General features: G+C 49.5%; 7 protein-coding genes across 7 annotated transcripts; 3 read left to right on the top strand and 4 right to left on the bottom strand.

Moving 5' to 3' along the window:
* Nucleotides 1-7,675: 7,675 nt before the first annotated feature.
* Nucleotides 7,676-9,241, bottom strand: LTR84_009240 (uncharacterized protein; the record flags this gene model as incomplete). Its single annotated transcript, XM_064852780.1, has 2 exons — nucleotides 7,676-8,690; nucleotides 8,913-9,241. The coding sequence occupies 2 exons, from the start codon at nucleotides 9,239-9,241 to the stop codon at nucleotides 7,676-7,678; spliced, it is 1,344 nt and encodes a 447-aa protein (XP_064701005.1).
* Nucleotides 9,242-12,270: 3,029 nt separating this feature from the next.
* Nucleotides 12,271-15,609, bottom strand: LTR84_009241 (uncharacterized protein; the record flags this gene model as incomplete). The annotated part of the gene is made up of 3 exons (XM_064852781.1): nucleotides 12,271-13,096; nucleotides 13,146-13,721; nucleotides 13,772-15,609. 3 exons carry the CDS (start codon nucleotides 15,607-15,609, stop codon nucleotides 12,271-12,273), a joined length of 3,240 nt encoding a protein of 1,079 aa, XP_064701006.1.
* Nucleotides 15,610-16,204: 595 nt separating this feature from the next.
* LTR84_009242 (uncharacterized protein) lies at nucleotides 16,205-17,530 on the bottom strand (the record flags this gene model as incomplete). The annotated part of the gene is made up of 3 exons (XM_064852782.1): nucleotides 16,205-16,881; nucleotides 16,939-17,187; nucleotides 17,248-17,530. 3 exons carry the CDS (start codon nucleotides 17,528-17,530, stop codon nucleotides 16,205-16,207), a joined length of 1,209 nt encoding a protein of 402 aa, XP_064701007.1.
* Nucleotides 17,531-18,728: 1,198 nt separating this feature from the next.
* On the bottom strand, nucleotides 18,729-19,355 carry LTR84_009243 (uncharacterized protein; the record flags this gene model as incomplete). The annotated part of the gene is made up of 1 exon (XM_064852783.1): nucleotides 18,729-19,355. The coding sequence occupies one exon, from the start codon at nucleotides 19,353-19,355 to the stop codon at nucleotides 18,729-18,731; it is 627 nt and encodes a 208-aa protein (XP_064701008.1).
* Nucleotides 19,356-19,700: 345 nt separating this feature from the next.
* Nucleotides 19,701-21,442, top strand: LTR84_009244 (uncharacterized protein; the record flags this gene model as incomplete). The annotated part of the gene is made up of 2 exons (XM_064852784.1): nucleotides 19,701-19,910; nucleotides 19,964-21,442. 2 exons carry the CDS (start codon nucleotides 19,701-19,703, stop codon nucleotides 21,440-21,442), a joined length of 1,689 nt encoding a protein of 562 aa, XP_064701009.1.
* A 779-nt stretch (nucleotides 21,443-22,221) lies between these two features.
* Nucleotides 22,222-23,694, top strand: LTR84_009245 (uncharacterized protein; the record flags this gene model as incomplete). The annotated part of the gene is made up of 1 exon (XM_064852785.1): nucleotides 22,222-23,694. The coding sequence occupies one exon, from the start codon at nucleotides 22,222-22,224 to the stop codon at nucleotides 23,692-23,694; it is 1,473 nt and encodes a 490-aa protein (XP_064701010.1).
* Nucleotides 23,695-24,051: 357 nt separating this feature from the next.
* On the top strand, nucleotides 24,052-25,558 carry LTR84_009246 (uncharacterized protein; the record flags this gene model as incomplete). The annotated part of the gene is made up of 3 exons (XM_064852786.1): nucleotides 24,052-24,347; nucleotides 24,393-24,788; nucleotides 24,829-25,558. The coding sequence occupies 3 exons, from the start codon at nucleotides 24,052-24,054 to the stop codon at nucleotides 25,556-25,558; spliced, it is 1,422 nt and encodes a 473-aa protein (XP_064701011.1).
* Between the last annotated feature and the right edge of the window lie 611 nt (nucleotides 25,559-26,169).

Here is a 26,169-nt window from a genome sequence, read left to right on the forward strand (position 1 = left end):
TTCTGCATCAAGACACAGTCCAACACACGAGTGTTTGCACAATCTGAAGAGGCCAATGTAATGGTATGCATCCAACGTCAAGGCATCAGCAGTAGATTTCAATTGGTCCGCTAGAATAGTCCATTTTCATATTCGTGAGATTCACCAGTAAATAGAGAAACAGGGGAAAAGAAGCCATCCACTGGCTGCTTGTGGCTGGGCCTGATTCGAAAAGGGAGGGAAAAGCATGTTCGATGTGCTCACTGGCAGAGCGAGAGACAACATGATGGAAGCGAGGAAATTTTGCACACCGTCAATTGCGAATTCAACCAATGTCAAGAGCTCAACGGCCTCTCTGGTCATCGCTCTGAGGGGAAATACCCAGCACTAGCCCTGATTTAAGGACCGGGATGCCAGTGTGTTCTCACCTCGCTTACGGTTTTGTTCTGCTCAGCTGCGCATTGATATTGCCAGCTCGTCGTCTGATTTGACAGTGCTTTGATACTGCGATTTTAGAAAATGGTTTTGGATTTTCCTTGGTAGATGGGCACAGATTGTCTACTCGGATGGATCTGATATCACGACCCTTGTAGGCACACGCTACCCTGGAAGTCTCAAATCTGATCACATTCTTTTAGCTTAATGACGCTAGTAGCCTGGAGCAAGATCTGGGGACTTTGGCTGATTCAAGATTTCAGATTCTGAGATCGATTATCCGATGCGAACGAGGTTTCATTTACTAAAGTGTTTCAGGTTCGGAAACATGCCGAGTGTGGCATTGGCGTGCCTGCAAACGCGAACGCGGAATTACATTGTTTGAAGAACATGAAACAGGTGACTTCCAATTGCCAATAATCGCCTGTGAAGGAAAGTATTGGTAGTTGGTTAGATTTCCTGAATACAATACATCCACGATGTGAGAAATTCTTCGCAATTGCGCCAACTTTCGTCCGGCCCAAAAGCATAAAATTCCCTAACTCGGAAAGGCACGGATCCTGAGAATAGTAAACCGAAGCTCGCTACACATTTTCAGCATTTGGTTTGCATTTTCTTGCACCTTCTCCTTAATCCTACATATTTCGCCTCCTCCAGTCCAGTCGGCTTCATGTGGAAGGGGTGAACTGAATTTAGCATAAAAATCGACAGCAAAGTTCGGCTGAGTGGAAAGGACCGGTCCTTGGTTCTGACAGGTCTGTCTCCAAACAAGACCAGAGTGGCGCATTTAGGCTTTTACGTGATTGCTGCCAGTATTTCACAGCTGTTAAAGAGCCGTAGCGTGTGTCTCGATGCTCCGATCTTCTCGGATGGCAGTTTGGTGATGACGACTTGTGAGGGATAAGCGAGCAACAGAGTCCAACAGGCATCGGAAGAGGTGTATGCGTGTGCTAACTCGAGGTCCGTCGATGGAGAGGGAGAACCCAGCCATCGACCACGCAGAGACTTCGGATGTGGCTCTCAACGGAAGGATACGGTCACGACTGCTCGATCCATATGCTACTTTGGGCGGTGCCATGTTGGGCAGGCGTGCGTTCTAAGCCCCTCTCACAGCGCTGAAGGTACCTTTAGGCAGGTCATCGGGCACTGCCGCTGTCTCTGCCCAGACCTTGCAACAAGTCTACACCACGTAGACTCCACTACTTGCAGTGCAAAGTTCAATGCTGATGTGTCCTGCACGTAATCCTTTTGTCGGATGTAGTACGGATAGTTGGCAGAGATGTTCACCTATAGAAAGTACATAGCATAAGGCAGACATTAGGTTTGCGGTGATCTGCATTGACATAGCAGGGCTGAGTGAGGCTACAAAATTGTCGATCCTTTTCCAAGTATGGTCACAAAGTCTCCAAGGCTTTGGCAAAGAGATCTTTCATGGTAAAATGTAGTTATGATTTCGGGCACACTAGATGACAACACGACCTTGCTGTCGCAAATGCAAGCTCTCACTCACGCTCATTTCCCCCCGCGATGACTATCTAATATAAGATCATAGCGTCATAAAATTGAGCATGCCAGCACGCCAGTCTATTTCCTCGACGAGGAACTCGTAAATGTATTTTGGCGTATAACAAGGCGCTTCGTAACGTCTGCCCAATGAGCGGAGGGACATTGACTGCCAACCTTGGATTGTGGTTCATTCAGGGTGACGTTCGCCATCCTCGAGAAACTTAAAACATGCCCATTGTATCGCTTTCTTGTCGCAAGTATTCGTCTTCATATCTCCTTCCGCATCCATGCTCTTGATTTATGCTCTTCACAGTAGGGTTAAGGAGTATTCGGGTGAGAACAAGGCATGAGGGAAGGTCTCGGCTCGACGTTGCGGATAGAGGAGACTCGTCAGATTTCGAATCTCTGATCATAGCAAACCACAATCATACGGCGGCTCTAAGAGGCAATCTTGGAAAAGAAATGGTCTTTCTTTCAGAACCGTTGGTCTGGGGGACTGTCGTCTGGTTAGTGAGCAGTAGGCAACACCCCACTGGCAGGAGATCTAGCCAATGCTCCTGCCATTCTTTGTCTGAAGTTGGTTTGGGGCAATGCGAGTGCTTTTTCATAGATGATGTCTTCCTTGTTTCCTTTACGAAAGCAAAGGCTAGCCACGGAAAGCTGTCGAGTACGAGGCAAGACCAGGCGACCGGGCAGCCAGCGGACCCATGGCTCCCCAAGTAAATAAAATGGCCCAATTTATGACAGTGCGCTCACTTCGTTGTTGATGTTTGCCATATGAGTGGCCGCATGAAACGCCCAAGTTCTTAATGGGACAATTGAGTTGTGAATTGGGAGTAATTGCGCCCGTTGTAGTGGGGATCTCCAAACGTTTATGGCTCTATGCCACCCAGAAACTTGATTCTGAGCAAGGAAGTCCAGCTTCCTGATCTACCTGAGTAGAACTGCGGCAATTGAATTGGTAGTTGAGGAGGGAGGAGCGGTCTGAAAGTGAGGCTAGGGCCGACTAATTGAGCATACCTCGCAGTAATAGGTCGAGAGTTTGTTGGCAGGCCCATGGACCCTCAGCCGTCAGTAGATTCACCATTCTTTTGAACCTGAATGGGTCTGGATGAATGAATACATGCAATTGTTGAGTACTCGTATCGCTCCGCAAAATAAAGTGGCATATAAGCATCCATCTGCGCAATTAAAGAGCAATGGATAAAATTCCACGAGTAGAGTAATATAGTCAAGAATAATCATCAAGACGAGGTCAAGTCCTCCGACATCATAGCTGCAATGATAACCCATAGAAAATTGGTGCGTAAAAATGTCTCACTGGAATCCAAGCCCTCTGAGTCTGGCTCTCCTTTCGAGGATCACATTCTCAGTCTGTCTATACAGAGCATCGAGTTGTTCCATAGACAAAGAATCCATCAAAATTCTTGCAACTTGCGTGCCCGCACTGATAAGTTGCAACATGTAACGGTCGTCTTTGAGGGTTCTGGTTTGCTGGTCTCCCCTTGTGCTTTGTCTGACAGCAATCGAGTTCTCTAAAGTCGTAACAAACTGCTTAATCTGGTTGTCGAAGAGAACTCTGGCTGGAATCCTTCGCTTGGTTGCGAGTCTCTTCAAAAGATATGCCCATTCTGTCCATTCACGATCTGCGGCCGTTCTCACTCTGGGTTTATCTCGTTCCAGAGGGATGGGAAATTGATATTTTGCTACAAAATGAAATGCACAACGGGAAAGAATGTCGTTGACGTGCAGAATGATCTCGTCCTGCTCATCCGCTTCCAGATGGACAGGAAGCGTCGGAAGCGTCTGGGATCGGGCGTGCTCTTGTTGCGGCACTGGGAGAGGGAGTAGTTGTGATGGGCCATCAAATTCATCTTGATTGAAAGGCCTCCGTCGAGTGTGGTAGCGTGTAGCTCTGCCCATCTCGGCGCCTCTTCGATTTTGCGTCTCCAAGTCGTAGTCTGCATATCCTTGACTTGTTGGTGATCCAGTCTGAAGGACGAAACTGTCCTGGCTCTGTCTTCGGATTGCCATGGTCTCTGCGTCAGGGTTCGACCTAGGTGGCGGTCCATACTGATACGAGCCGGTATCTGAAGTGAAGGCTGAAGATTGGGACCCAAATGATAGTGGACGGAAGGGTTCGCCCACCGCCGATGTTGGGCCACGACTTGCACTGTGAATCTCGGGAGGCAGTCGCCCCCGTAGTCTGTCTGCCACTTCAGGAGAGATGCGCCCAGCCATTGGATCACCGGCGAAAGGATCGTATGCAGCGGTAGTCCACGGTTGAAATCTGCTACGGGTGGAGTATTAGCGACGACGGTCACATGTCATCAGCAGACATTGAACTTGCCTTTGAAGAGAGAATGGAGATGAACTACCCACGACGGGTCTCAAAGTGGCGGTGTCTGGTGGCCTGGATAAAAGGAAATCTTCGTGATCCGACATGCCCATATTATTGTCGGTCAAGTCGAGGGCAAACTGTACTCCAGGAGCAAGTCCGGCAGAGTACGATGAATGTAGATTGCTGATCGGAGAGGTCAATGCCAACATGTTCAGGTTTGGCCAAAGTGCTGGACAGGTTGGAGAGAAGGCAAAGGACACAGAAGCGTCACAAAATGGTATGAGTGTCGCTTGCCTTGAGCCTGAGATCTGATAGGAGAGGAAATGGTCGGGTTGCAGGGGCTTTGCGTCAGGCACCACATTAAGTATTGGGCATTGATATTTAATACCAGACAGATCACAGAGATGAGCAGCCAGGTACAATCCAATAATGATACTGCATTCGTCATGTGGGCAGATGGAGTTAACAGAAAACGATTTTGGCCCTCTGAGCCCAGAAAAGCGCTATTCTGGAAGTTGTTTGATGCCCACCCATTCCGCATCCCGGGGGTAGGTTACTAGTTTCTTACAGAGGGCCCACACTTAGTACAGGGGCTGAAACAGAAGTTCCTGACGTTTGGCCCCGGGACTGTTGCCGACACCGAGGATGAATTGGTAAGGCTTCTGCCATGCACCTTGCACCATTTTGGCAGATTGTCAAGTTCGTTTAGACCCTGACAACCAGCGCCACAAGCAAGATGGACACGGATGGACTCGATGGAGTTCTGATGGCGCAGAACCAAGTTTTTCTAGAAGGTGTTTAATTTCTTCTAGGATGTTTGCGCACGTCACGGCCGGCGGCACGTCACTGAGCCGATGAGATCCACGTCAAAGGGTCGCCGGTACGTATGATTTCTGCCCAAAGGTCGATGAATGGGCACGGTCCTTCTAGTCTGGAAATGAAGTGCAGACATTGTTGATCACGAGGTTTCCAACAAGACATCCATGTACGGCGTCAACAAGCGCCAATTTCCTTGTGCTTCTTTTTGCGATGCGGTCGCGAACCTACTGCGGTCGGTAGGTCAACAAAATGCTAATAAAGTGGCATTCTGTAGAGGTCTAGGCTTGACTGCTGAGTATGCTTTTTTGAGTAGGGTACCGTTTCGAGAGCACCACACCAATTCATTGGTAGGTGTGGGTCAGGACGGGTGATGAGCGTATGAGGCGTTCCTAGCGAGTTCGGGTGGCAGGCTTTGGAATTCTGACCAACAGCAACGAAGCTTGCCCGGAGAGTAGTCTTACTGAATAGTGTCTCGAGATTTGTATGAGGATACCTCATTAGCAGTATAATCTCCTCTCAAACTTGGAAGGATATTGTAACTCCCCCAGGCGTCGGTTTTGCTCAGCCACGATCAGCACTTGGATTTTGCTTTTGAACCAGACGGTGATGGAGCAAAGCATCGAGTGAGAACAGAGTTTAGCCGTTGACTAGGCAGTTGTTCCCGTTACTAAAGTCGACCAGGAGCAGAATAGTGGGGTGAAGATGCTGAAGCACGGGATTCCAGGTCAGGTACCATGGACCAGGATTTGGAGGAAGCTCATTGGGTTCAGGTCGATGCCCAATCCGAAAGAATGGCAGTTCGCCGATCATTGCACGATCTACACAGGCTTTGAGGCTTGGTGAGGCGTCAAGGCGGTAATTGTGGAAAAACAGAGTCTATGCTGGGATTGCTCGGACGAGTATACTGACATCCATGATGCTACCAAGAGTGATGGAAGCAAGGTAGACCTTGAATCGCTTAAGGACGGGGAATCACGGATGAGATCCCAGAGTTGGAGTTGGTGTAAGTATGTACGGTCACAACTCTGGCGAGGTCAGATGAGAGGTACAAGCATGAAGTTTGCGAAATGAGTTTCGGGGAAGAGAGATCTTGGAAGGTCTGACTGGAGGCGTTGGAGGAAAGTGCATGAGAGGGATCCAGACTGAGATAGACCATTGGGGTACGTCGCCCAAATTGGACAATCTGTAGATTGGAGAGCAGGGTTGCGCCTCATGGATACGATGGACTGGAGAGAGGCGGTGGTGGTGCGATGGGTCACAATTGACGATGAATGATTGACTGAGAGAGATCGATGAAGTGAAGCGAGTGAGGATGGGGCTAGCGAGAGCGAAGGAAGCTCGAAAGAAGGCGGCAGAAGACGACCAAGTGGATCGGATTCGGCACACAGAGACTCTGACAGAGACGACAGAGGAACCAGAACAACCAGCATCACCAAACAGGAACCGGGGAGAGCGAAAGTAGAGGGGAGGGAGCTCAGGAAGAAGTGCGAAATAGCAAAGCAGCCGGAAATTCAGGAAAAGGGGTGATACAAGGAGCGTGTCGGGAGGGTATAAATCCACTTTGGGAGGCCCATCTGGCCATCCTATTGGCGTGCCAAGCCATATCGACGTCATCCTGCCCAAACTTGAGACGACCATTCCATTTCCCACTTCAGACCTCCTCCTTACCTTGACCCTCCACGACTCTCTTATCCAATGCCGTCATCAGCCACTGTGCCACAGAACCATGTGGATTGAAGCTTGACATGAATACTTGTCTACGAGGTACATACTCAGCTCAAGTGAGACTCCCTCGTACCAGAAGAGTGATACGGAGTACGAGACGGAGTCGGTAGATAGGCTGATGCTCTTACTGACTCCATCTCGCCATCATATCAACTTCATGGAGCTGGTTACTCCGTCGCCGGCCCTTCACTTTACAAAGACTTACGTGGCAGGAGCCAGGAGCCAGGAGCCAGCACTCAGGAGGTGCTAATGACTCGTGCCCATGGATAATCAATCCCAACTGCCATGTACTACTCCATGCAGTTGAGTATGGCCCCCAATTGCTGGAAACTCTTCTGATCAACCAGCAAGCATTACGCTTGTTAAAATCAATCTTTTTCATCCAGTCCACGAATCTCAACCATTTCCATTGGAGTCAGAGCTATGCACGAAATCCTGTTTCTCACTCATCCTTCCCTTTGCGGATTCTTCCTCATCTTCCCCGGTCCATGGAGAATTAAAGGTTGTTCAGGCAGCAGCATTATCGCGTGCACTGAAGCATTCACACGAGTTGTCGTTGTCATTGATGATTTCTTCCTTTGCTCGCACGAGCCATCTCTATCGGAGAGTAATTACGGATACTCCATATGGAGTAAGTCCCCATTGCAAAGATTGCCGTGCGCCGGCAGCTCACGGCGCCCTACTAAAACAACCTCGTCTCCATTAGTTAGTAGACTGCACACTGGAAACACTAGCTGGATCCCCGTTATGACAATCTCCGACAACTTGGGTTTCCTGCGACACATTTTATGCTTGACCAGATTTTTGCCTGTGGTAACGTCGTTCATAATCCTGATCAGCGTTGCATTAATTAGTGCAAAATGTCCAAATTTAGTACCCCGAAACGCAGCCTTGCATGGTCACATGCACCCGTTCTGAACAACGGTCCACCGAAAAATAAAAACATGGAACATGATCACCATCGTACGACTCTGAAAGTGGACTCACCCGACAACTTCTCTTCAGGCCCGCTTCCAGCCCTATTCGAGGACGATAACCGAGTATCTTTCGAGCCTTGTCACCAGAGGCATACCGTACCGCACAAGCGTCCCGTACGCTACCACGACACAGGGTGGTCGCTTGCCCAGAGACTCGCGTGAAGGCTTCCGCGACAAGGCCCAGTATCCACGCCAATCCCTCTGGGATGGGAATCTCCAACCCTGGTGGGATGTGTCCAAACTCCCTCCAAATGGCAAGGCTGAAGTCTCGAAATGGAATCGGCTGGTTGTTCTGGATAAAGAATGTCTCGCCTGCGGCACTACCACTCTCACCGCCACCACTTCCCAAATTGTCCACTCGTCGAGTATGGTTACTCTCCTCCGAGCCCGAGCTTGGCTGATGGAGCAACAGATTCTCAACGGCAAGCACATGTGCATCGGCCACGTTGCCCACGTAGACCGTGTCCCACATGTTGTTCCCGTCTCCGATTCTGTAACGAGTTTCCCCTTTCTGGATACAGGCGTGGATTGATGGTATGAGCTGATTGTCACCCTCTCCGAAAATCACCGATGGTCTGAGCACACAAGTGGACATTGAATGTTCCTGAAGGCCACCATGATTACCAACACTTTGGTACTGGTTCATCTGAGCAGTTGTTGGTGGGGTGTTTGCGCTCAGAACAATCTGCTCTGCCTCCGCTTTGCTCTCACCGTAGATGGATGATTTCTTCGATACTGGCCAACGTTCATCGATATTCGGGAATGTTCCGTCCAGATCATCAGTCACAACAGTGCAGCTACTCGTGTAGACTAATGCTCTACATCCATTATTTCTTGCTGCATCCACCACATGTCGGGTGCCATCAACGTTGACCCTGCGCACTACACCCTCGAGACGTCGCAGATATCTATCACATGAGTATCGTCAGCAATCCACAATCCATTCGTGGGCAATTTTTCGGCTGTAGCGACCTAATCGAACCGAGCGAGCTTTTTTGTGGGCGCAGCCTTAAGGCTTTGACAGAAAGAGGGGGTGATGACCGGAACTATTTTCCAGCTTCATCACGAATGGCATAGCTGGTGCAAAAACCCAGAGAATCAAATACGAGCAGAAGAAATGGAATACCTACCGCTCACTTAGGCCAGGAATCATGCCTGCCGTATGCACAACCACCTGAGGTTGCACCTCTTCGAGCGTCCTTCTCACCTGCTCTTCATCTGTGATGTCAGCCTGCAAGTAGACGAACTTACAACTTCCAAGTAGATCGAGCGGGTCGTCTTCGTCAGGCTCAGGCTCCGTACGTAGCGCCTTGTCGAGGATATACAAGTCCCATTCGGGATGTTGCTCTGTGAATGCTCGAATGATCGCAGAACCCACAAAGCCGAGTCCTCCGGTCACAAGAACTCGGAGCGGTGTAGTAGTGTTAGCAATCGCTTTAGTTCCCGTAATTGTGGCCATTGGCACGGTCGACGTTGTACTGGTTGTGGTTGTCGAATGGATACTGCGAGGCGGAGCCTGATTGTCACTGTTGGTGGGCACTGCAGTTCAATGAGGGTTGGAAACGAGGCTTAGGCTAGCGACTCATGAAGTCACGGCCTGCATGACGTCTGATTCAGTAGTCGTGTCCCGTTCGTGAACTGTCGTACTTGTAGATCACTCACGACTCACGAGCAGTCCCATTCAACACGCATTCAACACGCTTAATTCGAAGCGAGAGATCAAAAATTTCCGTAGACTGGAAAATCAGGTCGAACTTTGTTTGTTGCTGTCCACTCTTGTAAATCGAAATTCCACAAAACCCGTCACGATGGTAGAAGAGACGGACAACGTAAATCCGAGATCCACGAAAGACCTGGACTTCAACGCCTTTCGGAGATATTCCCTTTTCGAGATCGGGGATTTTTTTATTTTTATTTCTGAACCTCGATCCGTACTCGTACCATGGTATGGTGGACTCGGAACTAACAAATCTTCCAACTTTTCAACTCGAATTCAACAACAAACTCATTAACGAACCGCTCGGAAAGACAACAGCAGAGTTCGCGAAAGGCCCCTCTTACTGCATACGGATGGAATGTCTCGCGTAGATCTTTCTCTTCGTGAGGTATCCATAAATTGGGGGCAGACCATACCCGCTCCTTGAATTACATGACAAGGGAAGCCAGGGGAACAAACATTCAACAACGAAAATCGAAGAACACACCAAGATGCGACACCGTAGATACTGAACCTACTCGTAGTCAGTTAGTGGGCTTGTTGAACACCCAAAGCAATGGTTTAGAACCGTAACCCAGGATTCCTCTACCAGGCTTATAAACGAACTAAATTATTGCCCGAAGAAAACAACTAGACGAACCACATCCACTTTCCTTTTCCCCGATCCGAAATATGCAGATACGATATACCAGCTACGAAGTACAGGCATGTCGTTGATGGGCGGCCGCCATTTACATCCAGGGTTATTGGTGCTTCGACCCTAACAATACCTGCCTACTCACATTCATGTGTTCCTACGAGTACTACCCACCCATATCTATCAGGCTACCTGTCACTCATCTGAACTTCACTTCAGACAGGACAAGTTCCACAGGCAATTATGAAGAAAATTTCCATCGGGCAAATTTTAAGCCCCCAAGAGATCCATGATTGATCTCGCCTCTACGCGAAACAGGCACCACGAGCTTGGAAGGAAAGTCGAGGTCCCGCGATCCGTTATTCCTACCGAGGTCTTTTGGGGGGCTTTTTTAATCCCCGACAGGGCCTCAGGTTCAATTCCCTTCTCAGTTGACCGGTGGTGGAATGCCTTATGATAAACCAGGGAACTCGAACTCCGTCTAGACTCACTGAGCCCTCCCCTGGCCTCCCCTCCCCTGCCCGTACTCGATCGCTTGTGTAGGATCTGAGACCCTGCCTACCTCTCTGCACATGCTAGTATCCGTATCCCAGTCTCCTTGAGAGCGACTTTCGCGACTCGCAAGGCACGGACGGGAAAATACCCGTCAATGGGCCACCGTTCCCTTTTTCCCACGTCTATCTCACGAGATATCGTTTCTTTCTCGTGCTCCGAACATACCCTGTGTCTATCCCCTGCCTGGTAAGTTATACGAGAAACAATGCTCAAGACAAGTCACGAAGAAATTCCCTGGTTTTCCCCCTGCCTGCCTACCTGATACCCGCACTATATACCTACTTGGTGACATGCCAGGACGCGACTCAACCCTCAAGAGTCAGGACCCATGCCATGCCATGCCATGCTCCAAAAAAAATAATCTCAAGGGTCCGAGGTGTGAATGACCTTATCCTACCTCCCGAATCCCAGCCTGGGGCCACTACGGATCACATCCCAACGAGGTCAGCCAGCGGTAGCATGCACATGCACTACTTACTCGTACTGTGTAGGTGTCGAATCCGCGGCCCTGATACGGGAAGTGAAGTGAGGATGCCTGGCGTGGCGTGGCGGACCGTGATTCCCTGACTCACTTACTCACGAGGCGAACAGACTATCTCGTACAAATATCAACAGACAAGGTTCTAGGATCAAGATCACGACCAGGTGGGTAGATATACAGCAACGGGTAAACCTGACCCTATCCTTTCCAGCCGCGGCCCAATCGTATTCTTCCCAAGACCAAGAAGAGAAATTTGTTTCTCGGTAACTCAGGGTCCCAAACTATGTCCGTCTGTCTGTTTGTCGGCTGGAGAAGGCACACAACACGCAAGTCGCGGTGAGGAACTCTCCATTTTTACGAACGAGATTCGCGGCCTTGAACGGATATTCTCCAGCTGCCTCCTCGGCTACGGAGTAGAGATAGGCAGCATAGTTTTCTTGGGATTAAGGTTGAGGTTGTTTTGATGGATGGACGGAGGGACCATGGACATCGACCGTCCTGGAAACGAGTATGACGTCGAATGGGACTACCTGTGGGACCTGCATGTTGCATGAACAACATAGATCGATGGAAGTGTAAGGCATGAGAAGTATAGCAGGTAACTAGAGAGGATGGTTCAATGCGTGGCATGTGAAGTTTTTCCGGGTCAATGGGAATAGGGAGCGCGTGCACGGCTAGCCTAGCAAGTTGTGTACGAGTTAATTCGCAAGGAGATCACGGTCACTCAAATCACTGGCATCTTCTGAGGATACATTTTGGGTCTGCGACAGAGTCATGGTTGGATGTTTGTGTACACTTTGATGGCAATTGGGATGCGATGTAATCCGGCTGCCCTGAGAAAATAGCCAGAAATGTAGGTAGGTCGGCTAAATGCTTTTTAAAACTACAGAGATTGTTTTGTTTCGCCCGTGCCAAAGTGTACTTTGCTGTGCAGTAGCTGACCCAACCCTTGTCACGAGTTCGTTCTGAGCACGGGGCTTGAACAGATTGGGCGCGATGATAAACATGGTGAAGGTGTAAGCATACAGGTAGGTGAAAGGATGAGTAAGCTTTTTGTTCAAGACTTCGAGGTTGATAGTTAGAAAAAGAGATGCTGGTCTAATCCTCGTCGTCATCGTCGACGTATCTAGGTCCACCGGCTGCTGGCGTTGGAGCGTCAAATGCACCAGAAGCATATGGAGTGGGAGCGCTCGCAGCCGGTGTTGGTGCATCGAATGCCTGCAGGCGGTTATGCTTTAGCGGCTCCTTGTTTGCGTTCTTTGTAAAGTTCGGAGCTGGGGTCGGTGCATCTTGAGCGGCTCCGGGAGTAGGTGCTGCAAGATAAGGAGTGTATGCATCGTCGTCAAATCGGGCCGGGGTAGGTGCAGATATTGCCGGGGTGGGAGCGTCGTATGGTCGTGCACCAGGCGTGGGCGCTGATGCTGCATTACCAGGACCATTCCACGCTGGCGTACGTGATGATGATGGATTGTATGCTGGTGTCCTTGAACCTGCGCCAAAGGCATCAAACCCAGAATTCGTGTTACCGAAGCCGTCACCACCTGCGCCATAAGGTGTCTTTGCTCCGGAATTCCAAGCTGGAGTACGACTTCCGGTAGTACCAATATTTCCAGCGCCTCCATAAGAGGTCATGCCTCCACCACCATATGAGGTCTGGGAACCTGATGGTGCCTTCCAGGATGGTGTGCGACTGGAATCGAGTCCTGAGCCACCTGGTCCATTCCAAGCTGGAGTTCGAGATGTCGATCCCCAAGCTGGTGTTCTACCGCCATCTCCCATCGGCATGGGTGTTCGTCCACCAAATCCGCTAAATCCACCATCTGGAACACGAGAACCTGGAGCTCCTTGCCCTGAACGCATGGCTGGTACACCACCTCTCATCCTAATCCATTCCTCGTATTTGGTTTTGTTATTGGTGTTGGCACTGTAGACTTGTTAGTTTGATATTCGACTGCAATAGAAGCATAACTTACTCGATGATGGAAAGGTGGTCCTTGGGAAGTTGGATAACCTTGTTCTTTGTCTGTAGCTCCAATCTGGCATCTGAAACCGTGGTATCCTTGACGATAGCACGTGTGCCCTTATAAATACCCTTGTTGATGTGAACTAAGCGATCTTGGAGCGGATCACGTCCAGGGCGTTGAGGAGGAGCCATAGACTGATCAGGTCGATTTCGCATTTGCAAGGCAGGATTCATCTTGGAAAGGTCTGTTGCTGGCGCGTTTATACGGCCACCTTTGGCGGCGGTGGTAATGACGTTACTGCTTCGATTTACCCACAGGCCAGAGTTCTCAATCCCCAATTTGTTGTGAGCAAAAACATATCCTCGATGAAGGTGAAGGATTGAACCACTTTTCGCCTCGCCACCGGATTCCTTCACCACATCACCAACACGAATCTCTGCACCGTTCTTGTCAGTTGCAACTGTGTTCTTGCGAGGCTCGATCGTCGAGATTTGAGAAGGAATTCTTGTTGTGACTGAACCATTCTGATCGAGTATACGAATGGATTCGCGATCCGCTCGAATCACGATACCGGCAGTTGTTGGACTATCATGTTGTCAGACCTGTTATTAATCATGAGAATGGGAGACACATACTCAATTTGGACCAATTCCTGCACGTCAAACTTGCTGGCACCCGCTCCACCTCCACCAGCATCCGTAGCTTCTCGCAAATCCTTGCTGAACACGGTGATCTCTTCATTGCTTGTATTGGTGAGTACCGTGACCTTGTCGTCTTTGATCCGCAGAACCATGCCGACTTCATCGCGATATTTGCTGCCGCCAACGATCTTAACGTTGTCGCCCTCACTAAAGCGTTTCCGCACACCTTTGACGGGTACTTCAACAAGCTGACCAGTGAGTTCACCCTCAGAAACCATAATGGCGATGATGTTGCCGGTCACTGCTTCAATCCGACCGACAATACCTCTCTGTTCACCCTCATATACCTCAATCTCATCACCGGGAAGATAGCTACCCTCTATATTGCCATTCCGCAAGCTGTGAGCCAAGGTTTCCAGATCAAGGTGCTCCGAACCATCGTCTGCCGTCCTGGTAAGTTTGGTGATTTCGTCAAGTCGGGGATTGACATCTGCTGTGATGAGATGCTGTAATTTAAATTCTTTCACCAAGAAGCCGTCTATGTAGGTGTCACCCCTGTAGACCCAACTTCTCTTGCTCAAGCCTCGATTTTGTGATAGAAATCGTTCATGGCGTTTCTTGGCTTCGTTTTCATTGAAGAGACGTTGAGGAGGTCGATTGGCAAGATTGATGGGTGGTGCGCCGAAGCCGTTGGGACGTTTGCGTTTGGGATCAGCATTTGGACGTCCTTGATCTTCCTCCATACCGTAGGTCAATCGGGGTACCAGTCGAACATTGACATCGAGACCGTTGGATTCGACATCTTCAATCATTGCCAGGTCGCCGGTATAAATGCCTCTCTTGATACGAACATAACCTCCGACCTCTAATTCTTTTGTCTTGTTGACTCTCAACAAATCCGGCATCTCCTTGACTGGGACGAGGTTCACTTTGGAACGAGGGTAGACATCTGCCACGCCATTAAGTGCGTCGTCGACATCAAGCTTCCTTCGAGCTTCAACAAAAATGTATCCAGCCATTGGTCCGTCACCTCGTTCAAAGAATGAGCACACTCGCATCGGATTTCGACTCTTCAGCGAGTCGCTGTACTTCTTCATGAGCCGAATGATGATCTCCTTTTCCTTGCCAGGCTTGCACTTGACGCCCCAAATACTTGGGTCATTAACATCGGGCATGAGAAGGTTCTGTGGGACAAAAGAGCTGGTACTGAGTGCGGTAGTTGTTCTGCGACCATATCTTTCTCTGTAAGCTGCAGCCTGCTTCTCTGCATCCATGGAAGCTTCCAATTGTCGCTGGCGATCCAATTCTCGATGTCTTCGGTCATCTTGATCAGCTTCGGGTGGCAGATCATCATCAGGGTGGGTATCTTGAATGAACTCGGGGCCAAGATCTTCTTCGTCGGCTTCCAGCTCATCATCATCTTCGTCAACTTCAGCCTCTTCTTCAAAAAATTGGTTGAGACCCTTCCGCCTGCGCTTTCGAGGTCGATTTATGACTTCCTCATCTTCGTCTTCCTCCTCGTCTTCTTCGTCTTCGTCATCGCGCAGCGCGTCATCGATGTCTTCCTTCCCATCGTCATCATCATTCAGGTCGCGGGCTCCATTTCCGGAAGGGTTCACATCATCGTCATCGTCTTCTTCAATGTTTCGCTTGTGTTTTCTTGGAGAGGCGGAACGACGAGGGGAGGAGGAAGAGCGTTGTTTGAGCGCAGCAGGCTTTGAGTCTTTTGCGTCCTCATCATCAGAGCCACCGTCAGCCGCGGGATTGAATTCATTGTCAGACTCTTCGTCATCATCTCCGAAATCCTGATTGAGCCAGGAAGCTGATGCCATTGTCGTAGATGGGAATGAAACTTTGGTTGGGAGAAGTTGAAAAATTAAAGGGAAGTGTGGCTCAAGGCATTGAGGTGAAGACAGATATCAGAAGAGAAGAGCAGAGAAAAGATCAAGCAAAGGGGGCTGATTGAGGGTCTGGAATGTCAAGACTGTGGTGGTAGAAGGCGAACTTTAGCGATGAACTTCAAGTCCGATGCCATATGAACCTGAAGTCTGATCCGAGCTTTGCCAAGACTTTGTCACCGCGTCTGACAGAAAGACACTCAGGCTGGAAAGTTGACTGCAAAGGTCAAGATTACAACTCCACACTCAAGTTTGCACTCGCTGTTTGTGGATTCCACATTTGTTTGGTGGATCTATCGTGGACTGCGGTTCTGCATATACATGGCCAGTAGGTAGATCGTGGCACAGAGAAGCGCCATCATATAGTACAAATCATACGCGAAGATAAAGCGCTGGCTTCTTCTATGAGGGACAATAAATAGTGAGCCCGAGAAACCGATAACGAAACCTCTTCAGAAGAACTATTCCTCCACGCGTTGGATGAATAGTGGTCCATCCGGCAGCTTCCGACACTGATTAAAACTGCATTTCAGATGAAGCGGCCTCTGGTCTCATCCTCTGGGTGGTGCATACGCGCCTGCTGGTCGTAATACTGACCGTTGGTGGTGCTGGGGCCAGAGGCCTCTGGTGGCTCCTGGTCCACACCAAAGTATAGGTCATGGAGGTTTGGGTCCCGAACCTGATTCGATCCCGGGCCAATATCTTCCTGTTGGAAACTATTTCTCAGAGGAGTGCCTTGCTCAGAACCTCCGGTATTATGACTCCATCTTCCTTGTGCAAGGCCAGGGCTGGGATGTTTGGCATGCAACAAGGTTGGACTGATGACGTGCATCTCGCGTGGTGGCTCTCCTTGTCCCCATGCCTCGACATTCTTCATGCTTGGTGACACAGGTGTATACATCTGATCGGCATTTGCATCGTGGACTTTGCTCATGCGTCCTGTCGCAGCCATTTTCTGGCGCCGCTTCCGTGTAAAGATGAAGCAGCACCAGCACGTGCTGCCTATGATCAGAATACCTCCAACGATGGGTAATGCTATCGCCAGAGCGAGCTGGTAACCATGCAGACCACCACCAGAGGATGACCCACTCGTCACTGGTGCTGGTCCAGCAATCAAAGTCTCGTTGAATAAGGCATTCGCGTCGGGGAAGAATGGCCGCCCAGCAATGTGTGGCTGCACGCAGTTGATGTGAAGAGCTTGCAGGACTGCACGATCATCAGCAACATGATTTCATCACACGAATTTACTATATGGATACTAACAATTTGCCAGAAACAGTTGCTGAGGGATGAAGCTGTAACAAAAGGCACATGTGTTGATAACGTTGTCCGGAAATCGCCCTGCATGGCAAAATTCGTCGTTACTGGGGCTTAGAATAGAACTGTCGTTCGTAATCTGATAGCCGATGGAGTCGTTGAGCGTGGCACAGCTCACTTGACAAGGACTGCTTATGGAGATATGCGGGATGGGAATTGCAAACATGCATCCTGCAAGGGTGTATCGGAGAGCCACTGGGACATGTTTAGCCATTGCATGTTATCATTACGCCCATGTTCTGTCTTTCCACGTACGCAATCCAAATTCCACGTCCGTCTCATTCTTCGCAGTATCCACGGCCGTCGAATTTAGCTGGCAAGAAACGCATTTCTGGAAAGCGCGGCCATTCTCGAGGTTCTGATAGTCTGCATTGAGGCAGACTACATCTTCCACTGGGTCACCAGCGTTAACGCAGACCGATTCGCAAGGTGAACCAGCGACTGTGGGCAGGGCGGAGGTGAGACGAAGGGCGACTGTCAGCAGACAAATCGCCAGGTAGAGAGCGGCGGTCGCAGGGCGGTCATGCCAGTTGGCCATGACATAGACGGTGAGGCAGCGACATATGAAACGACGCAACACAGACACAGAGGTCGGGTAGGAAGATTACGATTGCTCTTGTATTGCAGGCAAGCAATTTAAGGCCAGCACAAGAGGTGCAGTGTGAGTTGGATAAGACCAGGAGTCAGAGTCCATGTCCGAGTCCAGGTGGACTTTGAGTTGACGGCGCACCGAATCTGCATGTTTCGATTGCCCAGCTAGGATGGTTTACCAGAACGTGGGCGGCTACAGGTCAGTTATCTGCCAGTCAGCATACATAAGTGAGGTTGCAGCAACGCACACTGATTGGATACAAGGTGTGATCAGGTCGGTTTGGATTGATGATTGGCGAAGGGCATCCTTGGCCTACACAAAAGAGAGTTAATGGCTCCAACCCCTGCCTATTAGTTTAACTAGAACCCCCACCTAGGCAGTTAGACTCCCGGTGCCAATATGCCCCCGAAAGCCCCGAGAGCCCCGCACCATCCCTCTGGGCTCCTGGTTCGAGCCCCGGAACGAGCCTAAGAGGAGACCTGGAGGCCAACTCCTCCTCTCACTAGCCAGCATTTTTGTGACACACCCAGATGTCACCGCCTTATGCAGATGCCATGCTCGCCACAAACCGAGATTCCATATCGAGCCAACCGCGAATGCAGTGCTCAGTCCTGCACCACATACACAACCCTTTGGTCAACACCATTTCACTATGCGCCAGCCATTGATACTATTGAAACAATCGCACCAGACTTGCTGTGATATCAGGGTGATGTCTTCAGACACAAAGCGAGCGCTACGAGCAATGCACCATACAAAATATGTCATAGTCGAGTCTCTAGATCTAATGGATAAAATTACAATATACCGAACACTCCGTAGTAAAGCTTGAAGCTGATGCAATGCAGATCTGATCGACCTGCAGGGTGAGCTGGTGGTGTGATGCTCGACCTTGATATTGCCATACTCGCTCTCAAATTTGAATACTTTTTCAAGTCCTGACATTTTTACCTCACAGATGCCGTATTTATCTCGTGATGATCGTTTCTCCTTTTGCGCCTTCTTGGCTACAGCTTCCCCTATCTTCATTGTCGGGTTCTGGTGTTCATGGTGCACCTTGGACGTCACAAGATTGTGGCTAGACCGAGTGAGGGAGGAGCAGTTGTATCCAAGTGGTCTGGCCTCGATTACCGACATGGCTTGATCACCTTCGTCTTTGTAGCTCTTCAACCCGTTTCTCAAAAGCGACGATCATGGAGCTGGCAACCTTGCCTTCCACCTGAGAAAACATTTGGTCGTACACAGGATTGCGGAATTTGACATCAACCGTCAAACAAACAGATGTTTGATCATCTCCAGCTTTTGTCGATGGGTTGATATCCCATTTGGTGTTGAGCACTTCAAACAGACCATTACTGTTCTCTTCGCTGCTTTTGGCCTCGATGACCCCGGCCTTGGGATCACAACGAACAACACTGTCCCAATCCTCCTCGAGGCCGAGCTTTGCATAGCCAACTTTCAGCTTCGCACGAGTTGGATAGCCTTGTTGGTCTCTAGTCGTGACATTGGAAGATATGGTGAAGGGAAGAAATGTCGGATAACCCGAGACATCTGACACAGCTTTGAAGATTGTCGTTGAAGGATAAGGCAGATGTTTGGTATGTGTTACAGACCTCAAGGGACACGGTCCAAGAGCTGAACTCAGTAGAGAATCAAAGAATGACCTTTGCCCATAATAAGAGCTGGTGCTTGAGATTTTCAATGCCGCTCTCGAGTAAGGAGTTAAAGAGGACTGGTGTGTTCCAATCGATGAGACTCGCCTCACAATCATATCCGGACTTTGATTGCTGCAGGCAACCAACGAAGTGCTATTGCAATATCATAGTGGACCAATATTGATCAAGATGTAGTAGTCATTACGGTTCGATTCTACGAGGTACTGATGACGATCGTCAAAGTCGAGATCGTCTTAGTCATCAAACTTAGATATGCCGAGTCATGCATCCACGTTCCTGGCAAGGCATGACTCGCCAAGGCCATGTTGAAATAACTCCTCCGCATGGAACATGAATCCCCGTGTCCTTTGACTATATATGGTAACCTTCCATCATAGTACTCACATAAAATGAAGGCTACGCTTCATCATTTCCACCACCGTCTGTGAGAGTTTTGAAACATGGGGTCCTCTTCCGATGCCACCGCGGCCGGCACAACTCCTAAGCAACCTCCACCAGAGAAGCCTGAAGCAATCCGACTGCGGACCCAAGTCATTTTCTCATTCTGGGCTGTTATCCTCTTCCTCGGCCTGCCAACATGGTGGAAGACCACCTCGATATACAGAGCAGAGTTGCCTCTGCAGGAAATGCTCAAGTGGGCAGAGGGTTCAGTGCGTTGGCCTCTGCTACTGCCAAAATTCGGTGACGCTAACTGTTCCAATAGAATGCTCCTTCTGCCTATCCATTGCATATCTGGATCAGCGCTCCTGAATTTTCTTGTGCAGAAGCGCAGCTCATTGTACACGAAACGCAGAAGATTCTAGACGACCTGAATGAATATCCCACTCTCCATCAGCGTCTGCATTTGGTTGACCCATTGCCCGCTTCTCCTGGTAAAAAAGAGGGTACGACGAGTCAACGGTGTGGTGGTGACATCAAAAACCAGGATCTGGGGGAACCTGCCTTGAAGCTCCTTGTCGAGCCGTCTACAGCCTTCAAATTTGACCTGGATACTCCTACAACCACCGCAGTTGCTTATATTCCATCCCATTCTGTTACTGGTGCTACCAGAGATCTTGCAACGGCACTGTATCAAACTTTCCGTTTTGAACAAATTGCTTCTGCGCTTCACACCGTGGCATCCACAACTCAGAATCAGAACGCTCAAGCATTTCTCAAATCACAGCCCTACGATCTTGTCACGAGTATCGAAAAGCAGATCAATCGCGCCTACAAGTCGTCCCCGGAGTTCCACCTGACCTTTTCACTATTTACCGCAAGCGGTTTACCCTCCAGCTGGGACATACAGGTGGCTTTACATGATCACATCCACCCTCTCGTCCGTGCACTTTCCAAAACTGCAAACTTCGAGATTACCACTCAGATCCAGTTATACTCTGCTTATTCACCTGCTATACACCCAGCTGTTGATGCTGTCCGAAACGCCACTTTACTCCAGCAACATGATCTAACAGCCTTTGTCAATGCTGCAGAGTGGCCTTTGGCTCCATCAATTGGGGATGGCCCAACTATTAATTTCATTCTATATGTCCCTTCTCGAGACCAGGTACCTCTAGGTATTGCAGGACTCGACACGACATCATGGTTGATTCCTCAATGGGGAGGAATACAGATTTTGAACCCCGCGCTGGTTCCTCATCCAGATCACGGTGATACGACTTTGCCGCATCATTTGAGCGGCAATGTTCTTGATAGGCCATTTGAACTCTTTGCAGCACAACTGCTGTCTTTGCTAGGAATCTCAATGGTCGACGATATTGGGAGCACCTTACCTCTTCATCTTCGTCTAGATGCCTATACGAGACTATCCGCCCTGACTTTGTACCTGAGGGCGGCTTCAGGTTTGGGTTCTCTTTCACGCCTCGCTCAACATCTCAGCAACATCCCCATTCCCAAAAATGTCGCACAATTGGTCGACGATACTATTGGCAATCTCACTGCTTGTAGCCATGCTTTTCTGGGCAGCCACTGGCAAGCAGCATTGGGTCACGCGAAGTCGGCATATATTGATAGCGAGAAAGCATTTTTCGACAAATCCATGGTCGGCCAAGTCTACTTCCCGGACGAGCATAAAGTTGCTGTGTATTTACCTTTCTTAGGTCCTATTGGTTTCCCGCTTCTTGTCGGACTTATAAAAGAAGTGAAACGCCTCGCGACACGACGAAGAGGTATTGCCACCTAGAACCACAAAATACCCGTGCAAAGATGTTTTAATCTGCTTCTGTCACACTGTGGGATCCAATGCGATATGCCAGCAGGGCTCAGCCCTTATATGAGCCCATTTCGATGTCTCGACAGCTGTCAACGATTGTGTCCGAGTCTCGCGAGGCTCCTTGACAATCGGTTTGGACTCAAATGATAAAGCTTTAAAGTGGGGACAGGATCTAGCGTGGAACCCCACCCTTCGACCTTTCCTCCTTCCCTGTTTGTCCTCCAACCAACAAGCAACCCATAGAGATCTACAAATCACGGCAGGGCTTGCAAGCATCTGCCACAGCCTGGGATGTTCTCACCTTCCCGACCTGGGAAAGTGTGATCTACAATCTAAACACCATTCACAGACGACATCATTGTTCTATGTGATATCACTGAAGAGAAATAATGCAGCTTTCCGTCTATTGTTACAATGCTTTCAATCAAGCTGCTGCTTCCAACGCTCCCAGCAGGACTGTGTACACCCAGCACGATGGCAATATCACGGATAAATCTATGGAAAGTGAGCACTTTTGCTTGTCACTTATTCAATCAACTTGTTGCTGCACGACCTTCTCCAAGTGGTTGGAATGCAACCACTGCCATTGACGGCAATGTTTTTCCACCATTGATAGAAGCGACAACGGAAGATCTTATTCTTGGTTATGAGTCATCTTGGTTTACGAGTGTGGATGTGGTCCAAGTAATAATCTGATTTCTACAAATGTATTCATTTGCTAATAGGTCAAGGCTTACATCTCAAGAATAATGGAGGTCAATGAAACGTTGCATGTAGTGACCCAGCTCAATCCGGATGCTCTTTCAATCGCTAAAGAGCTAGATGCTCAAAGAGCGCAAGGAGAGATTCTTGGTCCGTTGCATGGAATCCCCATACTGATCAAAAACAATATCGCCACAGCAGACAAGATGGACAACACAGCTGGATCTTATGCTTTATCTGGAGCGAAAGCTCCTAGGGATAGTACTATGGCGGCGAAACTCCGACAAGCGGGAGCTATACTTTTGGGCAAAACAAATCTGTCCCAATGGGCTAATTACAGAAGTTTCAATACAAGCAACGGCTGGTCTGCCTTAGGAGGACAAACCCAAGGTGCATACTATCCTGGTCAGGATCCTTCAGGTTCATCTTCAGGAAGTGGTGTGGCCAGTTCAATAGGTCTTGCTCTTGCATGTCTGGGCACGGAAACTGATGGATCAATTCTTTCACCCTCAGACGTTAACAACCTTGTGGGAATCAAACCCACCGTCGGATTAACCTCAAGAGACCTCGTCGTTCCTATCTCGGAGCACCAAGACACTGTAGGGCCTATGGCACGTACAGTCTTGGATGCTGCTTATATACTGTCAGCGATTGCGGGAAAGTCTTCCTATGACAATTATACCGATGCTATACCTTTTGACAGCATACCAAACTATGTGGCAGCCTGCAGTTTCTCGGCACTTCGTGGGAAACGCATTGGAGTTCCGCGCAATGTTATCGACCTCTCGAGCGATAACTCTTCTGCACCAATTGTTGCTGCATTTGATGATGCTCTCAATATCCTACGATCAGCCGGCGCTATAATAGTTGAGAACACGAACTTCACGGGATATCAAGCGGCAATTGAAAATCCATTCAGCAGCGTCGTGCTTGAAGCGGATTTCATAAGTGATCTCCCAAAGGAATATCTTTCCCAGCTGTCTTCAAATCCCAACAAGATATACTCAGTGGCTGATCTCCGCAATTTTACCCAATCGTTCTCTCTTGAGGACTTTCCTGAGCGGGATACTATGATCTGGGATGAAGCAATCGAGCTGGGTTTCGACAACACATCTCCCGAATTTTGGTCGAACTACACTCTCAACAGATACCTGGCAGGTCCACTAGGCGTGACAGGGGCTTTGACAAACTACTCACTCGATGCACTCGTCTTACCCACAGGATTTGCCTCGCATTTCCCTGCGTTGATCGGATCACCTGCCATCAGTGTTCCATTGGGGTCATATCCTGCCAACACGGAAGTCATCACCAACTCTTTCGGGAATTTGAATGTAACAGCACCAAACATCCCGTTCGGAATCAGTTTCCTGGGCGCCCACTTCAGCGAGGAATTGTTGATTGGTCTTGCCTATGCATTTGAGCAAAGAACGCTGGTTAGAAATACAATAATACCATACATCCAGCCCACCACCGAGTTGGTCGATATCATCAACGCGAGGAAGAATAGAGTACGGGAGTGAAATAGGTATACATTATCAGGGGAGTTTCCAAAGTCCATGCGAAGGTTCAAAAGCAACCTTCTCGGGTCACATGGAATGAACATGGAATGAACATGGCTCGGGGATCGAGATAGTAATATAACGTATCCTCACAGAGGACTGGCTCCATCGCATAAATTGGTTAGGTAATGCTAAAGGGCGCAACCTTAGTCCCGCCCCGTATTTGGCTCGTAATTAGACCAAAAGACGCTCTTCCATCACTCAGACTTGGCCATCCTCGTACAAATCGAGTGTCCAAGCATTCCCTCACCGCGACAAGGATCAAACATATCCGATCTCTTTCAACGTGCAGCGCTGTGTTTCGACAGCGGACTCACCATGGCACAACCACAACCCATGGTCGTGGCCGTGGCAGGCGGGACCGGTGGGGTCGGCAAGACGATTGTGCAGCAACTGCAGTTGCATCGCGAACGCTTCAAGGTCATTGTGCTGACGAGATCTGTAAGTGGCATGATGCTTGATATCTTGGGCACGGTGTGGTCTTCAAGCGGCTGCCTGTACCCTTCGCTCGAGTCGTTGGCCAACACTTCTGGAGGAGGATCAGTGTTTTCTCGATCTTCATTGCCTGTCGATGCGATTCTAGCTACGTGGGCTCAGCAAGTCGAGTTGCTCAGGTGTTTGAGATTCTGATCCTTACCGCGCTTTCATATTGTTTCTAGAGAAGCATTGGCATTAGGGTACAGCCTTCCGTTAGTCATTAGTACGGGCGCAAAGCAAGGATCGCGTGCTTTCCAATCCTCCTTCAACTCGGCTATCTACAGCGTCTACTCAAGATATGGATCGACTGACGACATCCGACAGGAACAGAGCCCGCGTATCAATGAGCACGGGACTGAACATATACAAGCAGACTACTCGACAGCCAAGATCGATGGTCTCAGGGACTTGCTGGTGAGCCATCGTGTCAACACAGTGATCTCGACGATTACCATCAATGAGAAGACGAGCGAGGCGCAGATGAATCTCATTCGTGCGGCGATCAAGGCAAACGAGAGTGAAGATGGGGTTCTACAGTGGTTTATCCCGAGCGAGTTTGGTTATGTTAACGTCAAGGAGTGAGCCTGCCCTTATCTCCCTACTTTGTTGCCTTTGCAGCCGGGTCGACATCACCAGCCAACCTACTAGCCGCACTCAACGCGACCACGAGGAGGCTAAAGGAGCTGAGCTGACACTAACACACCTTCCCCAACTTTCCAGGATCCTCTCCCTCGATGCATCTGTACAACACTGGATATCCGCGGCCTCACTCCTCGCATCCAGTCCACTCCAATACACCCGTGTCGCGAACGGCTTCTTCGTCGACTACCTAGGCATGCCGTATGTCGAGACAAATATGGATCCCTTCACATGGGTACTGGACATCTACGGACGTCGGGCAGCCATCCCCGGCGACGGCACACAGCAGATCAGCCTGACGCACACGGTGGATGTGGGGCGGTACTTGGTCAAACTACTGGACGTGGCGCAGAATGGCGGAGAATGGGATGAATGGAGCATCGTCGTCGGCGAGGACATCAGCTTCATCGACATCCTGAAGATCGCGGAGCGCGTGAGAGGGGGAATCAAGTTCCAGGTCACGCATGATACGATTGAGATGCTCGAGAGCGGAAGGGCGACCGTCTTGCCTCTGCCTGGGGAGAAGGAAGTTGATCCGTCTCACATGAATGGTCAGGCTGAAAGTACCTGTGCGCTGTTCAGCAGGCTTTACCTTGCTGGTGTCTTGTGCATGCCGAAGGAGAATAGATTGTCGGATCGGTGGAGAGAGGAGATTCCACTGCTGGGTGTTGAGGAGTTTCTAGTTGATGCTTGGAAGGGGAGATCGTGAGTTGACTACGAGTTAGAGTATAATTTAAGGACTGCCATACAAAGCATTATTTACCACGTTGATACATTGCTTCGTCATTGAGCGGACGAAGAGGGTTCTGGAGTGTATAATAACATTTGCAGCATGAGGATCATTAGTTGTTGAAAGAAGTTTTCAACTGAACACCCCTACTGTTGACGGCAGATGAGGCATCCTTCACCCTCCCGGTGACCTGTACACTGTCGCTTGTATGCACTTACCTGAGGTGTTCACACTTAGACCTAGAGAATAGTCCAGGACTCTGAGGTGAAACCCATGCCAACATCCAGTCCAAGATAGGTAGGTTCTAGACTGAAGGCATGTAGGTAAGCAAGGAGGCATGCAGGTAGAGCAATGATCTTTCGCCCGCGAAAACTCCGAACAATGATCCAGTTCATACCTACCTAGCCCTCCTGTAGGCTGTACGGGCCACGGCAAGAATCATCACACCACCGACCATTATCATCCGTGGATGTCGGGGCCCGTTAAGAGTAAAACATAACCGAACAATATCCTTGGTCGTGATTTAATGGCGAGTGCCTGATTCGCAGCAATCAATCCACGAATCAGACAGCCGCGAATTCAAAGCTCGG

Source organism: Exophiala bonariae, assembly GCF_035927105.1.
Source record: "Exophiala bonariae strain CCFEE 5792 chromosome Unknown scaffold_37, whole genome shotgun sequence".
NCBI lineage: Eukaryota > Fungi > Ascomycota > Eurotiomycetes > Chaetothyriales > Herpotrichiellaceae > Exophiala > Exophiala bonariae.